The 22,527-nt window shown below is 42.6% G+C and overlaps 2 protein-coding genes across 23 annotated transcripts in view; both read right to left on the bottom strand.

The window, feature by feature from the left end:
* Window positions 1-22,527, bottom strand: part of LOC126988436 (zinc finger protein 708-like) — a 227,702-nt gene that overhangs the window by 141,910 nt on the left and 63,265 nt on the right. For 6 of the 22 annotated variants that reach the window (XM_050846548.1, XM_050846544.1, XM_050846545.1 and 3 more), the window contains exon 4: window positions 13,033-13,137. The exons of 5 other annotated variants lie outside the window; for them this stretch is intronic. Coding sequence is in view for 1 of the 17 variants with exons in the window: in XM_050846529.1 (XP_050702486.1) it covers window positions 21,859-21,903 (45 nt within the window). In the remaining 16 variants the exon portion in view is untranslated. Of the gene's footprint in view, window positions 1-3,016; window positions 3,145-13,032; window positions 13,138-13,753; window positions 14,000-21,130; window positions 21,416-21,857; window positions 21,904-22,527 lie in introns of those variants that run through there. 11 more of the 22 variants (XM_050846543.1, XM_050846523.1, XM_050846527.1 and 8 more) reach the window with 7 other exon arrangements.
* Window positions 87-17,122, bottom strand: LOC126988439 (zinc finger protein 239-like; the record flags this gene model as incomplete). Its single annotated transcript, XM_050846560.1, has 3 exons — window positions 16,995-17,122; window positions 15,005-15,721; window positions 87-1,084 (listed from the first exon to the last, which is right to left on the bottom strand). Coding segments are annotated over exons 2-3 (1,029 nt in total), but the record flags the coding sequence as incomplete, so codon positions are not given.

Below are 22,527 nucleotides of genomic sequence, written 5' to 3'. Positions count from 1 at the left end.
GTGTGTGAGAGAGTGGTCATTGAGGGTACTCTTTTCAGTAAATCGTTTCCACAAATTTCACATTCATGATTTTTTCACCAGTGTGTGAGAGAGTGTCTCTTGAGGTGACTCTTCTGAGTAAATCGTTTCCCACAAATTTCACATTCATGATTTTTTTCACCAGTGTGTGTGAGGGTGTGTTTGTTGAGGCTATTCTTCTTACTAAATCGTTTCCCACAAATTTCACATTCATGATTTTTTTCACCAGTGTGTGTGAGGGTGTGGTCATTGAGGGTACTCTTTTCAGTAAATTGTTTCCCACAAATTTCACATTGATGATTTTTCTCACCAGTGTGTGTGAGAGTGTGGTTGTTGAGGATACTTTTCCTAGTAAATCGTTTCCCACAAATTTCACATTCATGATTTTTTTCGCCAGTGTGTGTGAGTGTGTGTTTGTTGAGGGTACTCTTCTGAGTAAATCGTTTCCCACAAATTTCACATTCATGATTTTTTTCACCAGTGTGTGTGAGGGTGTGTTTGTTGAGGGTACTCTTTTCAGTAAATTGTTTCCCACAAATTTCACATTCATGATTTTTTTCACCAGTGTGTACGAGGGTGTGGTCATTGAGATTACTCTTTTCAGTAAATTGTTTCCCACAAATTTCACACTGATGATTTTTTTCACCAGTGTGTGTGAGGGTGTGGCTGTTGAGGGTACTTTTCCTAGTAAATCGTTTCCGACAAAATTCACATTCATGATTTTTTTCACCAAAGTGTGTTAGGATATGTCTGTCCAGGTTACCCTTTAGAGTAAATCGTTTCCCACAAATTTCACATCCATGATTTCTTTCACCAGTGTGTGTGAGTGTGTGGATGTTGAGGTTACCCTTTAGAGTAAATCGTTTCCCACAAATTTCACATCCATGATTTTTTTCACCATTGTATCTAACAGTGCGTTGGTTGAAGGAACTCTTCACACTGGATCCTTTTCCACTAACTTCACTTTCTTGGTTTCTTTCACCAGTGTGTGTAAGGGTGTGTGTGTTAAGGGTACTATTCTTACTTAATTTTCTACCACCATCATGGCGTTCATGATGTCTTCCACCTGAGTGTGAGGGTGTACTTGTTGAGGTCATCCTTCCCAGGGAGTCTTCTCCCACACCCTTGGCATTCATGCTTTCCTTCACCAGTGTGTGCAAGGCTGTGTCATGTGACCGTGCTTTCTGTCCCAGATCTCACACTCTAACTCACATTCTTAAGAGATGCCAACAGTGGTGGAGGTGGTTCTTCTGACCACCCTGATCCTCACACCAGTGACAGTCTGCTCCTGCTGGTCCCTGCCACCCAGGCCTTGCAGCCTCCACTGCAACACTGATCTTGATGTGAGGAGTTGGCAGGTCTTGCAGGAACATCAGGGGAGTTGTGGCAGGCGGCAAGGTTCCCCTGACCCCACACTCAAGGACCAAGCCAGCAGGTGAGGCGCAGGATGCAGGAAGAATTCCTGAAGTCAGTGGCAGTGAGGACACAGTGAGTGTTGAGCACAGCACTGGCCTCAGACTCTCATCTCAGCACCAGTGGTGGCAGTCAGGAAACAAAGGGTTGTTTGCTATTTCCTGGAACTGTGCTTCCCGCCTCAGACCCTCACCTCAGCACCAGTGGTGGCAGTTAGGAAACAAAGGGTTGTTTGCTATTTCCTGGAACTGTGCTTCCCGCCTCAGACCCTCACCTCAGCACCAGTGGTGGCAGTCAGGAAACAAAGGGTTGTTTCTTATTTCCTGGAACTGTGCTTCCCACCTCAGACCCTCACTTCAGCACCAGTGGTGACAGTCAGGAAACAAAGGGTTGTTTCCTATTTCCTGGAACTGTGCTTCCCGCCTCAGACCCTCACTTCAGCACCAGCGCCAGCGCAAGTGGCGGCCGTCAAGGCACAAAGTGTGTGTTGTCTTCAAGCACAGTGCTCCTCCCAGCATGGCCGACACCACTTCCTGGTATGTAAGAGATGAGGTGTTAATGCAGTGCCTTGTTCCAGCAATATATATATATATATATATATATATATATATATATATATATATATATATATATATATATATATATATATATATCTATATATATATATGCTTAACAGCCTACTGCAGGAGTGGCCTCCTCAGGCCCTGCTGTCAGTGGGATAAATGTTGTCATATTCTGTGGGCTGCCCATCCTCATAACTCCCAACACAAAAACATATTCTAGTTGGAATCCAGGGAGGGCACAGCCCCCATATGTTAGCAGGGAGGTCAAGGGGGGTAAAGCCTTCCCATTAGTTGTCAGGTTATGTAAAGTTCGGTTGGAATAGTTTAAATATGCTCCCCCACCCAAAAAAAACAATTTCCCGCGGGTCTCCCAAGATCGTTGGGGGAAGGGGATTCGGCCTTTTTTCTTTACTTTTAAGAACTTGTGCCTTCATATTATGGTTAAGAGACATGTATTTAGTCCCTTAACTATAATATGGACGTTTAACATTGTATTTTGGAGGCGCAGAGAGGTTCTCCACAATTACCCTGGAAAAAATACTATCACCATAATATATAAAGAATCTTATTTTGTCCAAAAATAAGCAATCAGCGTCTCAAAATTAGTAGGCTCGCCACTCTTCAATAATCCCCGGACGATATCTCATGGACGAGTGATGTGCGACAGCAAATAATACAGTAGTGTTTTAGGTGCACAAAGTCCTTCATGATGCTCAAGTGTCCTTTACAGAGACGGGTGTACTTCTGGCGTGAAGAATCTCGCCCGGTGCGGGAGTCACGGGAGCAAACACCCGCAGCCGAGCTGGTCAAAACGCAAGGAAAGCAAGAAATCTAGCAACACAAATTGCACGTTCATGTTCAGGCAATGACAATACTCTGTTCTGTCACGATGTCTGATGCGACGGCCACAGCACAGAAAATGCTGGCATGGTCATCCGCCAATTAATGCACTCTCAGATAAACACTGCAATAGACTAACTGCCGTGCAAGTAGCCGCAAAAAGTAAGGCTACAAACGCTCACCGAGTGGTTCTGAGGCGAGTTCTTGGGTCCTGGGAAGCCAAGCCGTGTTTACCTTCCTTCCTTCCTCTCGCGCCAGGAAGACCCGTCCCGGGCCAGGGACGGTCCCGGAGTCTTGCAATGTACTGCATGTAGGTGTATTTATTTCTTGCAATATGTGTGTGTGTATTTATTTCTTGCAATGTGTGTGTGTCTGTATTTATTTCTTGCAATGTGTGTGTGTGTGTGTGTGTATTTATTTCTTGCAATGTGTGTGTGTGTCTATTTATTTCTTGCAATATGTGTGTGTGTATTTATTTCTTGCAATATGTGTGTGTGTATTTATTTCTTGCAATGTGTGTGTGTGTGTGTGTATTTATTTCTTGCAATATGTGTGTGTATTTATTGCTTGCAATATGTGTGTGTGTATTTATTTCTTGCAATATGTGTGTGTGAATTTATTTCTTGCAATGTGTGTGTGTGTGTATTTCTTGCAATATGTGTGTGTGTATTTATTTATTGCAATATGTGTGTGTGAATTTATTTCTTGCAATATGTGTGTGTGTGTGTGTATTTCTTGCAATATGTGTGTGTGTGTGTATTTATTTCTTGCAATATGTGTGTGTGTATTTATTTCTTGCAATGTGTGTGTGTGTGTGTGTGTGTGTGTGTATTTATTTCTTGCAATATGTGAGTGTGTGTATTTATTTCTTGCAATATGTGAGTGTGTGTATTTATTTCTTGGAATATGTGTGTGTGTGTGTGTGTATTTATTTCTTGCAATATGTGAGTGTGTGTATTTATTTCTTGCAATGTGTGTGTGTGTATGTGTGTATTTATTTCTTGCAATATGTGTGTGTGTGTGTGTATTTATTTTTTGCAATATGTGTGTGTGTATTTATTTCTTGTAATATGTGGGTGTGTATTTATTTCTTGCAATGTGTGTGTGTGTATTTATTTCTTGCAATATGTGAGTGTGTGTATTTATTTCTTGCAATATGTGTGTGTGTATTTATTTCTTGCAATATGTGTGTGTGTATTTATTTCTTGCAATATGTGTGTGTGTGTATTTATTGCTTGCAATATGTGTGTGTGTGTATGTATTTATTTCTTGCAATATGTGTGTGTGTATTTATTTCTTGCAATATGTGTGTGTGTATTTATTTCTTGCAATATGTGTGTGTGTATTTATTTCTTGCAATATGTGTGTGTGTACTGTGTAGTTATTTTTTGCAATGTGCATGTGTTTTGGTGTGTGTGTGTGTGTGTGTGTGTGTGTGTGTGTGTGTGTGTGTGTGTGTTGCAAGGTGCATGTGTATTTACCTAGTGTAACGGTCCAAATGTGCACTCTTCTCATATCATCACAATCATCACCATCATCACCATCATATCATCACCATTGTTTTCGTTAATCATCTTCACCATCATTTCCTCATTGTAATGGTCCAAATGTGTAATGAGTGAACGAGTATGGAATGCAAGTGAGTGAATGATTATATATTACACAACAAACGAGCAAGTGAGCGGATGTGTGGACGGGTGAACGAGTGTGTGTGATAAGTAGAGATTATTGGCGTGAATGAGGGTGTGAATGGATGAAAGACTTGTCTGAAATCCTCATCTCCAGTCTCGAACCCTAGAATGATTATTAGTTAGCTAGCGATAGATTATCTAGTTGTAATGCCGAGGTCACGGGGGAAGTTGAGTGCGCAAATAAGAACAAGTCACGTGAAGAAGGGGGAGGAGCTTAGCAAGAAGACTAGGTGAGAAGGCGAGGCCAGGGAGAAGCACGGGCAGTGAGGAGACGAGCAACAGGAAGCAAGGAGGGCTGCCAGGGAAGAGACAGAAACCCAGAGAGTGAATGGCAGAGAGCGAGGCCGACGAGCGGTGAGGACGCACGTTGAGAGGTTGGCGTGACCGTCTATCACAGCCCTGTGAACACCACGGCGAAGGGCAGGGCAAGGCAAGGCACAGCACAGCAAGGCGAGGCGAAACAAAGGACGGCAGGAGCAGCGTCTTCAACAACGCCTTAACCAGCCTTGCCGTCATAACCACCTTCACGGGTTCTTCAACCACGCCTCGTCAACAACGCTGCTACAGTTACCGGCCCTGGCAGTCTACACCCCGCCGGCGCCTCAATCGCCCCAGTGCCCTCCTCCATCCTGCACCAGTCAGCACTTCAAGGGTCGTCAACACAGATAAGCATTCAAATGTTCCCCACATTCAAATGTTCCCCAATCTCCCTGATAGTTAGGTTCAATAATATTCAGTTATGTATGTATTCGTTTAAAACTGTCACTCCGCTAACAGCCCAGGGGCTGTAACTATATTCATACACAAGGAGAGTTATTAAGTTACTGTAAGTGCTATAATTTCAAGCCTGTCAACCTGCCATTTGGGCGTTACTGAACATCCACACACGCACGTTATCACCACTTCCCCCTTAACTAAACATTGTCTCAGTGGTTCACACGGGAATCCACCCACCTTCCATCCTTACCGCATTAGAGATAACAATCACAACCCAGAACGAGTGTTCACTTGTCCTGAGGCTTGTCTCAACATCATTGACAACCGCTCGGAAATAGCCAGACGACCACCCCGCTACCACATAACAATCACTTTAGTGGCCGTCAGAAGGAATGTAGCGTTGGCTTGAAAAAAAAACTTTACACTAGTTTATCTAGTTGTGATCTACAGGAACGGCTCAGCTATGCTCAAGCTGTCCCGCCTTTCCAAGTACTTCCGTCTAATTTGGCCTTAAATGCGCTTATCGAGTTAGCCTCTACCACTTCCCTCTCCAGCCCCCACACGTACACACACTTCTCGATCTGCCGAAAGCTGTTTTTGATGTCTCTTCCACAAATTCTTTTTCTCAACAGTTTTCCAGTTCCTTAAGTTTCTCTTATCAAAAGGTCCTCTCTATCGAATTTCTCTAGACCATTCATCACCATATACACCGCTATTAATGCTTTTCTGAGTGGCAAATCGTACAACAATTAAAAGTTGTCTTATGCAGCCCACTCATCCATTATCAGAGAGAGACAAATTTACTCTAAGATGTACTAATAACTCCTCACACTCCTTTCGACCGAGGACATTCTTCACGATGGCTGCACATTGTTTTACCGCACTCCTGCAGTTTCTGTGCTACATCTGGGTCTGGACATATCACTTTAATAGCGGGAGCAAGTTTATCCGCAATGGAAGATTTAGCTCGCTCACTACTGCAGCCAACCGTACTTCTGCTTCTTTCACTTGTTTTTCAGCATGCTTTTCTCCACTAACAAAAGGCATATCAAGTACACTGTTTTGCACTTTCAACTATCTTATGTTTTGCCCCAGCAGCACGCTTTCCTATTTCTGGTTTGCCCGCCTTTCCGTCAGAATCACACAATTACAGTGGAAATATATATATAGGGCCCTTAATTGCCGCTTCTTGTCAGCCAACTTTCAAACAACGGTCACTCCCATGTTTTTGTGTATTTCTGCATATACGGCTGTCTTTTCCGCTTGGCTTGAGGACTAGACATGACTGTACTGCGTATCAGTGTTAAAAACGAGAACTTAACAGTGTGTGACAGACTGCGTCATGAGGGAGAAAAGCATCAATAAAAAATTAGTTCACATCTTGTTCTATCTCTGGTCACTTGCTGGTTGAGCCCACCTTAGAATTTAAAGATCGGCTAATCCGCGTCTCCAAAGACTAGCGCCGGCTTGAGGTGCAGCCTGACGCTGCTTTGTGTATCTTTCCACGACACTACTATAACCTGCGTCCTCACATTTTCTAATTTATATTTGGTTCCTGAGCTTTTGCCTGAATCTTTTTCATGCGAGAGGAGAGTGCTTGCGTAATACTTTTCACTCTAACCCACTATTTTCTTTTATTGATGAGTTGATGCAAGGCATTCAGTCTTCTTAATTTAATTGGAGCCGTAATAACAGAAGGTGTAGACTAACATAGGGATAGGTACAATTTAACTTTGAACCTCAATCGTATGCTTCTGCTTAAAACGGGCTTTTTCTCTGCAATGACACACTTAACTAAACTCGAGCAGATGCTGTCCCTAACTTTTATTGTAACCAGAATGTGGATATATGTAAGCTTTGGAAGTAAGCAGACAAGTCTTAAGGCGGACACACACTATGGCTATGCGATGCGGCATGTCCGGCGGATGAAAGTGGGCGGAGCCTCGTCGGCCGGATGAAGCATACACACTATGAGGCGGCCTCATGGAGTGCCGGGCGGCACTCCACAAACATGGATGGCCCTTGTACAGATCAATAAAACAGACCCAAAAGTCTTTATTTATCTAGATATCAGACATCGTGGAGCGTAGATAATGTGTACACCACGGCTGTCAGCGTCGCTTCCCGCCTCGAGGCCGCGCCACAAGGTCATACACACTGAGGCGGCCGGCCGCGCCGGACGGAATTTCAAACTTAAACAGAAGGCCATCCGGCCATGATGTGAGGCCGCGCCGCACAAATTACACCCGTACACACTGCCTTAAGGGGGTATCCTCGATTCAAATCATGGTTTGGGCTCAAATTTGTCATTGTTAGGTTTTCATGGTTTCAAGTAGTCCCGGGCTCGGAGAGTTCAGTGCCGCGCCAGCCGTACGAGAACTTTAAATTTTAAAGGTCTCAGCGCTGTTAAATCCCACCCCCACGAGGCAGCTGAGTGCGTACTGTTGCCATATGAGTGGTCATATATTTATTGTTTATACGTTATTTAGACCATTGAAGTATGTTTTTTATTACATACTGCAGTATGACAGTTTGGGTGGAGCGAGAGGCTGCTGCTGCCATGCGGGACTGACTCGGCGTGAGTGGCGCGCAGTTTTCCATCTGACAAGCACAGATGAAATTCCAAAACATAGCAGATGTCCAGAAGGGGTGGATTCTTGGTGTTTTTATAAGAAAGCCTTGGCTGAGAAGAGACCACCACCCTCTCATAAAAATATGAAAATAAAACTTGACCTTTCAGAGAGTGAACTGAAACTTGTGCTTGGTGTATATATAGACTTGACACAACCTACTCTTCTCTCACGATGTTTAAAAGGGAGAACGCAAAACAAAAATGAATCCTTCCATAGCAAACTGTGGAAAAGATGCTTGAAAACCAAGTTTCATGGTGCTCAAACAACTATGTTTGCTTTCCACATGACCGTCTTGGAACATAACAAAGGATACATTGAAAGTTCCTTGCTCCATGAAATCTTTGGAGGGATATCAGAATCTGGAACCGAGGTCAAACTAGAAAAGAAAAGACTCCAAAAGTCAATGGAAATATCCCTTCCAAGGAGGAAAAGATCTAAGATAAGCAAGGATGAAAAAGTGGAGGGATATGGTGGAGGAAAATTTTAAGGAACCGTAGAGTGACCACCAAAGACATCAACATTTACCATATATTTTTTTCGTTTCCAAACAAAACAATGACTGCTTTATGTTCCTTATAAAATTCTGGAAAAAATGTTATGTGCAAAAAAACTGTAGGATTAATATTTCTATGTGAAATTTACATGTAAAATCTTTAAACGCGATTTTCTCAATGTTGTTTTTTAGTGAGTTACTGATATCTGATCGGAAATATCTCATCACCACTTACATCAATTCTTATTTTCTTTTCAGTTCTCAGTTAGTGGGACATAAAAGAACAATTTAATCTTATAAAATGAAGTTTTTTGTTGATCTTCTATAAAGTACATGCGTTTGAAAATACTTTCATACTTTCAGAAAATGCCAAGTAAAATGTTCTGCAAGTATTTAGAAGAGAGATATTAAAACTTAAAAACCCCCAAAAAATTTAACAAATATTTATAAAAAAAAAAAATTAATCAGATATCTATGAAACTTATGGCAAACCCATTTCTTTTCATGCTCTTCAATACTAGAAAACGGGAAGTTTCTAATGGCAATAATAAAAAAGTTTTTCTGAATCGAGGATCCCCCCTTAAGGCCTCTAGCCCGCCCACTTTTCGGCCGCCGGACAGGCCGCATCGCATAGTGTGTCCGCCTTTACTTACCCTTTGCTTGACACACCACTGTTACCCGTTACGGAAATTACTTTTGGCGTCACCGATGTCAGTCATCCACGTTCGTTACGATCGAGGGATAGGTGGAAATTTCTTTTAAATTTGATGTTCATTAATGCTGGAATTACTTAAATCAATTATACTGGAGTTAAATATTTCGGTGAGATTTGTTACAACAGTGATTTCACAACTTGGTGACAGGATGTTCTTTTATAGTGCTGTAGACCTGACAAACTGAGTATTAGGAGTTAGTGGTGCTGACTGCCGATGCTTCTAAGGTTTTTCCAGATTTGTCCTTATCACATTGTAACTATTAGGGGACTCTACAGATAACATTACCTCTTTTCACACAACCTGATCTATTGTTGTAAGCGCACCCGTCTCAAAGGCGTGCCGAGGGTAACGACACTGGCAATTGTCACGCAATGGATGAGTTTTTCTCTGCGACAGTTTTGTGTCCAGGTGTGACTCGAAGGTCCAGTGTGTAGCAGATCTTCAAGGATTGTTCCTTTTTCGTTTTACTATTCCAAATACCTCCGTTACCATGTATCCTAATGACAGTCAATTCAATTCAATTTTTCTAGGATGTATCATGTAAATAATTTTTCGAGCTATTATTTTGTATTCTCGGAATAGTACCCAACTTCCACGACTCGGCCCTGTTTACCTCAACCTGTATGTACATTACCCATTTCTTGTTACTTCCATGATTATTATCATTGGCATTTCCCTATGCATGATTATTATCATTGGCATTTCCCTATGTTGTATTGTTAGGCGGGCTCTGACTTATGTGATAATCTTTAAAGCTACTGTAACGAGACCACGCTTAGCTAGTACACTTTGGGCGACTGTAACATGGATAGGTACAGCAATTTGTAAAGGTGGGGTGAGCCGCGAGGTCGCGAATTTCAGGGAACAGAGCGATGTAATGTGTATATTATAATGTACATGTGAGTGTGTGACTGTGTGTCTAAGCACAGGCTCAGAGCCTTTGCTTAGGATGTTATGGAACACGTCAGAGCTGATGGCCGTGGGAAGCTGTGATGAACTGACACTAGGATCAGCAAATGATGACTTTCATCAACCGGAACCCACACCCTTCCGGACGAACTAACAAGCAAATAAAACGAGCGAACAACGCGAAGACGGGAGAGAAGACAGCGGGCAGCGGGCGGGCGAGTGTTGCTCGCCGGCCCCGGGCACGTTGGTGTGGCTGGCTCTGGTGTGCGTGCGACTCGTTCACGGAAACTGTAAACTTTATGTACAACTATTAATATAGTTAAACTTATATTTTGTACTGGGATTGCCCTGTGAGAGAGAGAACTAAAGTGAAGTTATAACTGCTACCGCTCGGCCAACTAAAAGGCTATTGTGTTATCTCACCTACTACAATCAACTTGTGAAAGCAGGCAACGGTACACCGGACCTGACGTGAGAGAGCAGTTCGCGCGCTCTAACACCATAACACTCGCCACCTTAAAAATAACGCATAAAAACTGATAACAATTGATTTTCACTGTTGATTATATTGTAACGGTGTACAGGGGGGCGTTCAAAGGCGTTGATTAAGACTCTGCTTCCTTAAGGCCTATATGTACAGGAGCGTCCGAGCGAGAGAGACTGCAGGTGTGTGTCAGTCTGAGTCTCGTGAAGGAGTGACAAGTTACAGATTGGAAAATGAAGTTACAATTGGTCACGTATGTCACGGTGACCTCCAAGCTTGATGAAATGCTTTGTATACAAACTGAGACGGTAAACACTGACGGACGACATTCCTATAAGGTGGCGTGATCTATCTCTCGTGGGTTTTTTCCATTGACAATCTTATGCCTAATTCGTGGTGATATTAAGTAGTAGTAATAATAATAATAATAATAATGATAATACACTTGATATACTACAATTACTATAACATTGCTCGGTCACCTACCAATGATCGCGACCTCGCGATTTACGAAAATCTAACTAGCAGTCTAGTTACCATGATCATACATAGTGGGATCTTGTTAAGAAATTTTTTTCTACACACTGCTCAGCGAGACCACCTAGTGTGGAAGAGGTTAATTTACGCCCTAGAGTCGGGAGATGAAACAAACCTTCCTGAATTGCCAGTTCCCTTTTCACAATTTTTCCTATCAGAGGACAACCTCCTCTGTAGGTCATGGCCAACCAAACCAGTACCTATAGAACAACTGGTCATCCTAGACAAATACATCCCCGTGACGCTTAAGCTGGTCCATGACACACCCATTGCGGGTCGCCCAGGACGGGACAATGTTCGGAGGCGATTTTGACCCTATGTATATTTTTACCTCGGGACGTACCCTACACCATCAGAAGCAGAAAAGCATGCAGATTTAGGATCTGTGCTTAAAAAAGTGATGCGACGAAAACCAGCTGAGTACTAAGGAGTTGAAGGGAAATAAGTGCAAGAAAATATGTATTCCCTACTTCATTTAACTCTGATTTTCGTATGTGTAATTTTACATTATGGTTACAATTTTATGCTCGTGTGATGCAGAATTTTCTCAGGAAGATGATGGTGGTCTCAGTTTTTCGTAAAAATGAATGTTGGGGTCAGGAAACAGGGTGGGAGTGAGGTGTGTGAAGTCGTCGGTTTGGGCAGACAACGAGGATGGGGCGGGGCTAAGCGTGAAGGCTATAGAAGTTGCCAACGAGTGATTTCCTCCCGCCTGTATGACGATACTTTCTCTATACTTGCCTTGCCCACGCTCCCCAGCTATTCAACAATAGGGGTGGGCAGGTACCGGTACTAACGGTACCAGCTATACGGTACGGTACCGGTACCAGACTGCTCGGTACCATTAACAGACTGCTCGGTACCGGTACCAGACTGCTCGGTACCGGTACCAGACTGCTCGGTACCGGTACCAATACTAACCAGTCGCTCATGGTGTCCCTCACTTCTTCCTCACACGAGTGAGGCTGAGTGCCTGAGTGGATATCTCGGTGATATGGATACTCTCTCTCTCTCTCTCTCTCTCTCTCTCTCTCTCTCTCTCTCTCTCTCTCTCTCTCTCTCTCTCTCTCTCTCTCCACTGAATGAAGTGAATATTTATTTTTCGATAGAAAACTACCTCTTGTTTGATTTACATTGTTTTTGATTTACGCGACCTCTTCAAGGACACAATACTCGCGTAAATCGAGTTACCTGTATTAATCACTACTATTTGTTAGTAAAATTAATTTAATTCTGTAAAAAATAGCATGTAAAATAATTTTTATAAATATTTTTTGATATGGGATGCATTAATGGGATTTATATTATTTTCAATGGGGAAATTCGTTTTGACTTACGAGTGTTTTGGTGTGTGAGCAAAATTCCGGGACGAATTTAAACTCATAAACCGAGGCTTGACTGTATTGTCTCACTACGTCAATATTAATAATCTCGGGAGAAAAAATTATAACTCCCAACACTAGTAGTGATATAAAAGACCATAAGGACCTTGTTTCCAGCAGTCACCAGCCAAACTAATAGACAGTCATGTAGTGGAGAGACCGGGGCGGCGTTGATTCAAAACGTACAGTAACCTCCGCCAGCCTGCCTTAATTCTCTCGCTCCTCGTCTATTCTTCCCGCACAAAACTCACTCACTGCATTTCCTTACCGCCTGCCGTCTCAAGGGAATAAAATGTTGCAGAACTCCAGGCAGTAGTTTTTTCTGCAACAAACCTGCAAGAATTATGTCGAATATAAGAGCATGGCGGTGGGGTGACTTTGATGACAAACGGCAGCGAGCCACCCGGAGGCGGAATTGTTATTGAATGTTATTGAAAATATTTTCATATCTTCATTCTGACTATTTTCCTTGGTGTTAAATAATAGTGTTAAATAATGGTGTTAAATAGGTATGGGAGACTTTTTAACACCAAGAGAAATCATTTGGGTGCGTGATCACTATAAAATACATATACTCAACACGCAACATATATTGTATAAAAGGTTAAACTTGTTGATCAAGCTTAACCTCCTCACCCTTTCAGACATGGTGCTGCCATCTGGGTGCGATGAGAATAACTAGTCCTAGTCCTCAGTCTTGCGGGCACCATTGCCTCTCCTTCCCTAGACTCCTTGATTTATCTGGTGAACGACAATGTGGCTCAGTGGAGGAAATACATTCATTATTTCTAAATCATATAATGATAATAATAAAGGGTAAAAATATTATACTCTTTCTTAAGATGACGAACCACAGGGCTTGCTTTCCAAGTATAAGCAATTCAAATTCCAACATAATTATAATGAGTCAAGTAAGTTATCATATACGACCTGAACTCTGAAAGCTCTCGCACAATACGCAGGAAAAAATTACATCATTCCAAAAGAACTCAGCCAAGATGCAGCAGACACGCCATCAGAATCATACCAGAAAGCAGTATACGTGTCCTGGTGTTCAAGGGGGAATTAAAGGTAAATTTGACTCAATTGAATCTATATTCATAAACCAACATCTTTAATTTCTAAAATATTAAAAAACTACCATGGAACTCAACTCGTTGAATCTGCTCACTAGACCAGAAGTAACAAGGTAACCAGGTGTGTCTTCACATTTGAACTACTTTTCAAACACAGCATCTTATGTTTTGGTCCTAGCCTGTGGAATTCCTTATACATGGAAATTAAAAATCTAGTAAATAACGGTAATCTAGACCAATTTAAGGTGAAGGTAAAAGGAAATGAATTAGCTCCTCAAAACTCAAGGCATGAATTTTTCATTATAATGTAATCTTGTGCATTATTCTTATTTGGTAATCCATAAAATAATTTGTTCCTTTATACACAACATTGCCTAATCAACCACATGCAACAATGTATTATGTAAAAAGAAATCTGTCTGTCAGGGAGCTACGGCTCAACAGACCGTGCCATTATTCACATCCATACATGTATCTACTGTATCTGTGTACATCACATAGGCCAAATAAATATGCTTACTTAACACCTCCTCCACCTACACTCCCAAATACAGCAGCACTGCAGCACAACACAACACCTCAGGGGAAGTGGATCTTCATGTGTTGGGCAATATCCCCCTTAACCTTGAAATGTTTCCCACAAACATCACACTTGAACTTTCTCAGGCCAGAGTGTCTGAAGGTATGTATGTTCAAATGAGTCTTGGTAGTGAACCTTTTGCCGCACTCTAAGCATTCATGAGGTCTTTCGCCAGTGTGTGTGAGGGTGTGGTTGTTGAGGTGACTCTTCTCAATAAATCGTTTCCCACAAAATTCACATTGATGATTTTTTTCACCAGTGTGTATGAGGGTGTGGGTGTTGAGGTTACTCTTCATAATAAATCGTTTCCCACAAAGTTCACATTGATGATTTTTTTCACCAGTGTGTGTGAGGGTGTGGTTGTTGAGGTAACACTTCTGAGCAAATCGTTTCCCACAAAATTCACATTCATGTTTTTTTTCACCAGTGTGTGTGAGGGTGTGGTTGTTGAGGTTCCACTTTTCAGTAAATCGTTTCCCACAAATTTCACATTCATGATTCTTTTGACAATTTTTTTCACCAATGTGTGTGAGTGTGTGTCTCTTGAGGGTACTCTTCTGAGTAAATCGTTTCCCACAAATTTCACATTCATGATTCTTTTGACAATTTTTTTCACCAATGTGTGTGAGTGTGTGTCTCTTGAGGGTACTCTTCTGAGTAAATCGCTTCCCACAAATTTCACATTCATGATTTTTTTCACCAGTGTGTGTGAGAGTGTGTCTGTTGAAGACACTCTTCAGACCAAACCGTTTTCCACAAACTCCACATTGATGATTTCTTTCACCATTGTATCTAACAGTGCGTTGGTTGAAGGAACTCTTCACACTGGATCCTTTTCCACTAACTTCACTTTCTTGGTTTCTTTCACCAGTGTGTGTAAGGGTGTGTGTGTTAAGGGTACTATTCTTACTTAATTTTCTACCACCGTCATGGCGTTCATGAAGTCTTCCACCAGAGTGTGAGGGTGTACTTGTTGAGGTCATCCTTCCCAGGGAGTCTTCTCCCACACCCTTGGCATTCAGGCTTTCCTTCACCAGTGTGTGCAAGGCTGTGTCGTGTGATCGTGCTTTCAGTCTAATATCTCACACTCCAAGTTTCTTTCCTTTATGGCTGGAGATGCCAACAGTGGTGGAGGTGGTTCTTCTGACCACCCTGATCCTCACACCAGTGGCAGTCTGCTCCTGCTGGTCCCAGCCACCCAGGTCTTGCAGCCTCCACTGATCTTGATGTGAGGAGTTGGCAGGTCTTGCAGGAACATCAGGGGAGTTGTGGCAGGCAGCAAGGTTCCCCTGACCCCACACTCAGGGACCAAGCCAGTAGGTGAGGCACGGGATGCAGGAAGAAGTCCTGAAGTCAGTGGCAGTGAGGACACAGTGAGTGTTGAGCACAGCACTGGCCTCAGACCCTCACCTCAGCACCAGTGGTGGCAGTCAGGAAACAAAGGGTTGTTTGCTATTTCCTGGAACTGTGCTTCCCGCCTCAGACCCTCACCTCAGCACCAGTGGTGGCAGTCAGGAAACAAAGGGTTGTTTGCTATTTCCTAGAACTGTGCTTCCCGCTTCAAACCCTCACTTCAGCACCAGCGCCAGCACAAGTGGCGGCCGTCGAGGCACAAAGTGTGTGCTGTCTTCTAGCACAGTGCTCCTCTCAGCATGGCCGACACCACTTCCTGGTATGTAAGAGATGAGGTGTTAATGCAGTGCCTTGTTCCAGTAACATATATATATCTGCTTAAGAGCCTACTGCAGGAGTGGCCTCCTCAGGCCCTCCTGTCAGTGGGATAAATGTTGTCATATTCTGTGGGCTGCCTCCTCCCATCCTCATAACTCCCAACACAAACACATACTATAGTTGCTGTCACATAACCTGGCATGGACAATCTTTTAGGGAGTGAACTGCAGACTTGGCATCATTGCCTGGGTGATGGAAGGTTTCTGTGCCAGTCTTTGGCCTAGTCTGAACTTTTTCTAAGGTGCATCAAACACCATTTGCATTAATGCAGCCATGATTGCTGTTTCCACTTAAGGGTTGCCTGTAAGGACAGCTGAGGAATACTGTGAAGGAGCTGTTTATGGGACGCCATCTTTGTTTCAATCTCCTGATCCACTGTTCCGCTGGTCTCCCCAACCCACCCATGGGAGTGTAGCTAACAAGTCAGTTGTACCTCGGGCTCCCTTGTGTCCAGTTGCAAGTTAGGTGACACTGGCCACACCTTTGGACCGTATAAAAGAATTTTCTACCGCTTTATCGTACAGTCACAGCCGATGTCACCTGAATGCCAGAGCTGGAATCTGTTTTTCTAATCTTTTCGATTTTTTACTAATTCATCGTCCATAGCTACCTCACTCTCCCCGTACCTGCCTTCACCGCCCCTCCTCGTCCCCATCTAAACAGCCCAAAAATTTCTTCTGAATGAGAGTGTGAGGTCACAATGACTGATGTGGCGGCCACAGCACAGAAAATGCTGGCATGGTCATCCGCCAATGCACTCTCACATAAACCAGACTAACACAAGTATATTCAAATATTCATTCTTTCCCCGCAGCATCCAGGAGTGGAATAATCTCCCATCTCATGTAGTTAATAGTCCCACTCTTGACACATTTAGGAACAGGATCATCAGTCATTATCTCCCTAGGCCTGGCCCTTTACCATGTCCCAATTCCTTTCCTCATCCTAACCCTGTCCTGGCCCCTTGAATCCCCCGCCTATCATGCCACCCGAGAGTGGCCCTCTGCGGGACCTCTAAAAATGAAATGGAAATAAACACAAATTGCACGTTCATGTTCTGGCAATGACAATGTTCTGTTCTGCTGATGCGGCGGCCACAGCACAGAAAATGCTGGCATGGTCATCCGCCAATTAATGCACTCTCAGATAAACACTGCAATAGACTAACTGCCGTGCAAGTAGCCGCAAAAAGTAAGGCTACAAACGCTCACCGAGTGGTTCTGAGGCGAGTTCTTGGGTCCTGGGAAGCCAAGCCGTGTTTACCTTCCTTCCTTCCTCTCGCGCCAGGAAGACCCGTCCCGGGCCAGGGACGGTCCCGGAGTCTTGCAATGTACTGCATGTAGGTGTATTTATTTCTTGCAATGTGTGTGTATGTATTTATTTCTTGCAATGTGTGTGTGTGTGTGTGTGTATTTATTTCTTGCAATATGTGTGTGTCTGTATTTATTTCTTGCAATGTGTGTGTGTGTATTTATTTCTTGCAATGTGTGTGTGTGTGTATTTATTTCTTGCAATATGTGTGTGTGTAGTTATTTCTTGCAATATGTGTGTGTAGTTATTTCCTGCAATATGTGTGTGTATTTATTTCCTGCAATATGTGTGTGTATTTATTTCTTGCAATATGTGTGTGTGTGTGTGTATTTATTTCTTGCAATGTGTGTGTGTGTGTATTTATTTCTTGCAATATGTGTGTGTGTAGTTATTTCTTGCAATATGTGTGTGTATTTATTTCCTGCAATATGTGTGTGTATTTATTTCTTGCAATATGTGTGTGTGTAGTTATTTCTTGCAATATGTGTGTGTAGTTATTTCTTGCAATATGTGTGTGTGTAGTTATTTCTTGCAATATGTGTGTGTATTTATTTCTTGCAATATGTGTGTGTGTAGTTATTTCTTGCAATATGTGTGTGTAGTTATTTCTTGCAACATGTGTGTGTGTATAGATATTTCTTGCAATATGTGTGTGTATTTATTTCTTGCAATATGTGTGTGTATAGTTATTTCTTGCAATGTGCATGTGTTTTGGTGTGTGTGTGTGTGTGTGTGTGTGTGTGTGTGTGTGTGTGTGTGTCTATTTATTTCTTGCAATATGTGTGTGTGTGTCTATTTATTTCTTGCAATATGTGTGTGTGTGTCTATTTATTTCTTGCAATATGTGTGTGTGTGCATATTTATTTCTTGCAATATGTGTGTGTGTCTGTATTTATTTCTTGCAATGTGTGTGTGTCTGTATTTATTTCTTGCAATATGTGTGAGTGTATTTATTTCTTGCAATATGTGTGAGTGTATTTAGTTCTTGCAATATGTGTGTGTGTATTTATTTCTCGCAATGTAGGCTAATTCATCACACTCCTTTCGACGGAGGACATTCTTCACGATGGCTGCACATTGTTTCACCGCACTTCGTGCAGTTTCTGTGCTACATCTGGGTCTGGAAATATCACTTTATTGGCGGGAGCAAGTTTATCCGCAGATAAAAATGGAAGATTTAGCTCGCTCACTACTGCAGCCAACCGTACTTCTGCTTCTTTCACTTGTTTTTCAGTATGCTTTTCTCCACTAACAAAAGGCATGTCAAGTACACTAACTATATGTTTTGCACTTTCAACTATCTTCTTATGTTTTGCCCCAGCAGCATGCTTTCCTATTTCTGGTTTGCCCGCCTTTCCGTCAGAATCACACAATTACAGTGGAAATACATATATAGGGCCCTTAATTGCCGCTTCTTGTCAGCCAACTTTCAAACAACGGTCACTCCCATGTTTTTGTGTATTTCTGCATATACGGCTGTCGTTTCCGCTTGGCTTGAGGACTAGACATGACTGTACTGCGTATCAGTGTTAAAAACGAGAACTTAACAGTGTGTGACAGACTGCGTCATGAGGGAGAAAAGCATCAATAAAATATTAGTTCACCACATCTTGTTCTATCTCTGGTCATTTGCTGGTTGAGACCACCTTAGATTTTAAGGCTCAGCTAATTTGCATGTGCACTACCATTGATTTTCACTGTTAATTATGTGCATAAAAAGTGAGGTAAAGAGTATAGTTATGTGACTGAAGCAGCAAAGGAAAATAAGAGTTATGACACACAGGTTACTGGTACTGCAAGGAGCTGTTGCAAGAACCGTTCTAGAAAGCTAATGGTAGGTACCAGGAAGGTCGTGGCAATATGCACGCTAAAGGTAGCAATAACGTAGCAAAAATGTAATTGGTATGTAGTAAATGGATTGTTAAAAGGTGATGGGGACGTGGGACCTCGCCAAGGGATTTAAACTGTTATTTCGTTTACACTTTATTGTGTATGGTGGATTAATGATCTCTCTCTCTCTCTCTCTCTCTCTCTCTCTCTCTCTCTCTCTCTCTCTCTCTCTCTCTCTCTCTCTCTCTCTCTCTCTCTCTCTCCCCTGAATGATGTGAATATTTATTTTTTCGAAAAAAAATAGCATATATAGTTATTCTGGATGGACTCATAGTCTATATATAATAACAATAACAGTATATATTAGCAAACCTTTAAAAAAGTCGGACATAAAGAATTGTCTAATAGAAGTTAATAAAATAATGGAAGCGGAAGGGAAGATGGAAACAACAAAGCAGGACAAAATGTCGGGAAGGCGGCCCAACACTCCACAGCCAAGCATGGCGGGCGAGCGTGTCGCTATAAGCGCCGGTATTGGGAATCCAACCGGTACTATACTCAGCGCAGTGAGAAATGGACGATGGGGTGGAGCGCCGGGATTCCGCGCTGCTGCCACACCTCCACAGATCACCGCCCGCCCTCTTTCTCCAACTCCCCACCCTCCCTCTCTCTCTCCACCCCCACCTGGCTGGGTTACCCACAGGAAGCTCAGGAAATGGTCATTGCCATAGGTCTATGGAGGTGCAGCCAGCAAGACAGTGGCCGTACCTAGCCCCGCCGCGGCTTGCGCAGGATCCCTAGCTGATTCTTGCCAAGAATTGGGGGGAATTCTTCAAAATCTGACACGCCAGAACAAGAAACGCAAGAATTTTGCAAGATTTCGGGTTAATTCTTGCTTGGTCTACGGTAATTCTCGACCGCAAGATGACGGCTCTATTTACTTTCCGTCCACGCTGTAAACTCGTAGAAATAGCATCTGTGGGCTCATGTCATGATTTCAGCACTGCAGTGTGTTTTCAGCACTGCAGTGTGTTTTCAACACTACAGTGTGAGTTTTTTGTGCTTTAACAATGTCCCCCAGAAAGATGGTTAAAAGGGATGGTGCTGCAAAGAGGAAAACAGGAACGGTGGATACTATACTCGCAACAGGAACGGGAGGCAAGTCTTGGCCGCTTGCATGCCCTCCTCGACGTGACCGACTCCTATTCACCCTCCATCTCGGACGATACGTTGGGATAGCTTCACGTTAGTGGTTGAACGTAGTTCCGGTGCCTCAAGAAAAGGGAACTGCTGCTGCTAAACCCGGGGCGAAGCCTAAACCTCGAGAGTAGCGAGCGGTTTCGGGAGTCTCCACCGTAACACAACCTCTATAAGAGGTTTTGCAGTGACGTCACGAAATAGCGTCGTCTGCACCTTGTGCGTCGTCTGCAAAACCGCTGGTGGTCACCTCCCCAGCAGAGTGAACAGACGGACCACGTGCCCCCATCCCCAAGTCATTACCCGCGGGCAAATGGCAGGACCTTCAGCATCATTTGTGTTAAGTGATTACGCGAGATCGCTTGAGAATGCTGCGAAGCTAAGATACATCGAAAAAATAAATATATATATATATATATATATATATATATATATATATATATATATATATATATATATATATATATATATCTATATATATTTCCAGCAGAGTGCATCTGAGGGCTTCCTTTTCTGGTATAGGCAATTCACATTACAACGTAATTATATTGAGTCAAGTAAGTTATAATATACAAACTGAACTCTGAAAGCTCTCGTACAATACACAGGAAAAATTACATCATTCCAGAAGAACTCAGCCAAGATGCAGCAGACACGCCCTCAGAATCATACCAGAAAGCAGTATACGCGTCCTCGTGTTCAAGGGGGAATTAATAAAAGGTAATTTGACTCAACTGGATCTGTATTCATAAACCAAAATCTTCTAAAATTTCACTCAGTACATAAGTATTAATGTATTAATTTATAAAATATTAAAAACTACCATGGAACTCAACTCGTTGAATCTGCTCACTAGGCCAGAAGTAACAAGGTAACCAGGTGTGTCTTCACATTTGAGCTACTTTTCAAACACAGCATCTTATGTTTTGGTCCTAGCCTGTGGAATTCTTTATACACGGAAATTAAAAATCTAGTAAATAACGGTAATCTAGATCAATTTAAGGTGAAGGTAAAAGAAAATGAATTAGCTCTTCAGAACTCAAGGCATGAATTTTTCATTATAATGTAATCTTGTTCATTATTCTTATTTGGTAATCCATAAAATAATTTGTTCCTTTATACACAACATTGCCTAATCAACCACATGCAACAATGTATTACGTAAAAAGCAATCTGTCTGTCAGGGAGCTACGGCTCAACAGACCGTGCCATTATTCACATCTATACATGTATCTACTGTATCTGTGTACATCACATAGGCCAAATAAATATGCTTACTTAACACCTCCTCCACCTACACTCCCAAATGTAGGGTAGGCGGTGGCCGAACTGGTAGCGTACTGGACCCACATTCGCCGCGTGATGGACGACGCGGGTTCGAATCCTCACGCTACCACTCGGATTTTTCAGTCACCGCCGAGTGGCTTAAAACTACCCACATGCTGTCCTGAAGACCACCCATCAACCCGGACTCTAGAGGAAGCCGTCCAAGCGAATCAAGAACGAGTTCCGGGGGGCAGCATGAGCCAATGCAAGATGGCGCCACTATAAAACACTCGCCTGCGCCAGAACGGGCTGGGCCGACCATCAGGCCCCACCTGGAAGAAGCCTTGGGCCGACCATCAGGCCCCACCGGGAAGATGCCTACCGGCGCAATAGGCAACAATGTAAAAAAAAAAAAAAAATAAATAAATAAATAAATAAAAATACAGCAGCACTGCAACACAACACAACACCTCAGGGGAAGTGGATCTTCATGTGTTGGGCAATATCCCCCTTAACCTTGAAATGTTTCCCACAAACATCACACTTGAACTTTCTCAGGCCAGAGTGTCTGAAGGTATGTATGTTCAAATGATTCTTGGTAATGAACCTTTTGCCACACTCTAAGCATTCATGAGGTCTTTCACCAGTGTGTACAAGGGCGTGTAATTTGAGGTTACACTTATGAGTAAATTTTTTCCCACAAAATTCACATTCATGATTTTTTTCACCAGTGTGTGTGAGGGTGTGGCTGTTGAGGTGACTCTTCTGAGTAAATCGTTTCCCACAAATTTCACATTCATAATTTTTTTGATGATTTTTTTCACCAGTGTGTATGAGGGTGTGGTCATTGAGGTTACTCTTTTCAGTAAATCGTTTCCCACAAATTTCACATTGATGATTTTTTTCACCAGTGTGTGTGAGGGTGTGGCTGTTGAGGGTACTCTTCCTAGTAAATCGTTTCCGACAAAATTCACATTCATGATTTTTTTCACCAAAGTGTGTTAGGATATGTCTGTCGAGGTTACCCTTTAGAGTAAATCGTTTCCCACAAATTTCACATCCATGATTTCTTTCACCAGTGTGTGTGAGTGTGTGGATGTTGAGGTTATCCTTTAGAGTAAATCGTTTCCCACAAATTTC

This window comes from Eriocheir sinensis, chromosome 69, assembly GCF_024679095.1.
Source record: "Eriocheir sinensis breed Jianghai 21 chromosome 69, ASM2467909v1, whole genome shotgun sequence".
In the NCBI taxonomy this organism is placed as follows: Eukaryota; Metazoa; Arthropoda; class Malacostraca; order Decapoda; family Varunidae; genus Eriocheir; species Eriocheir sinensis.
This window is presented reverse-complemented; position numbering and strand designations above follow the sequence as displayed.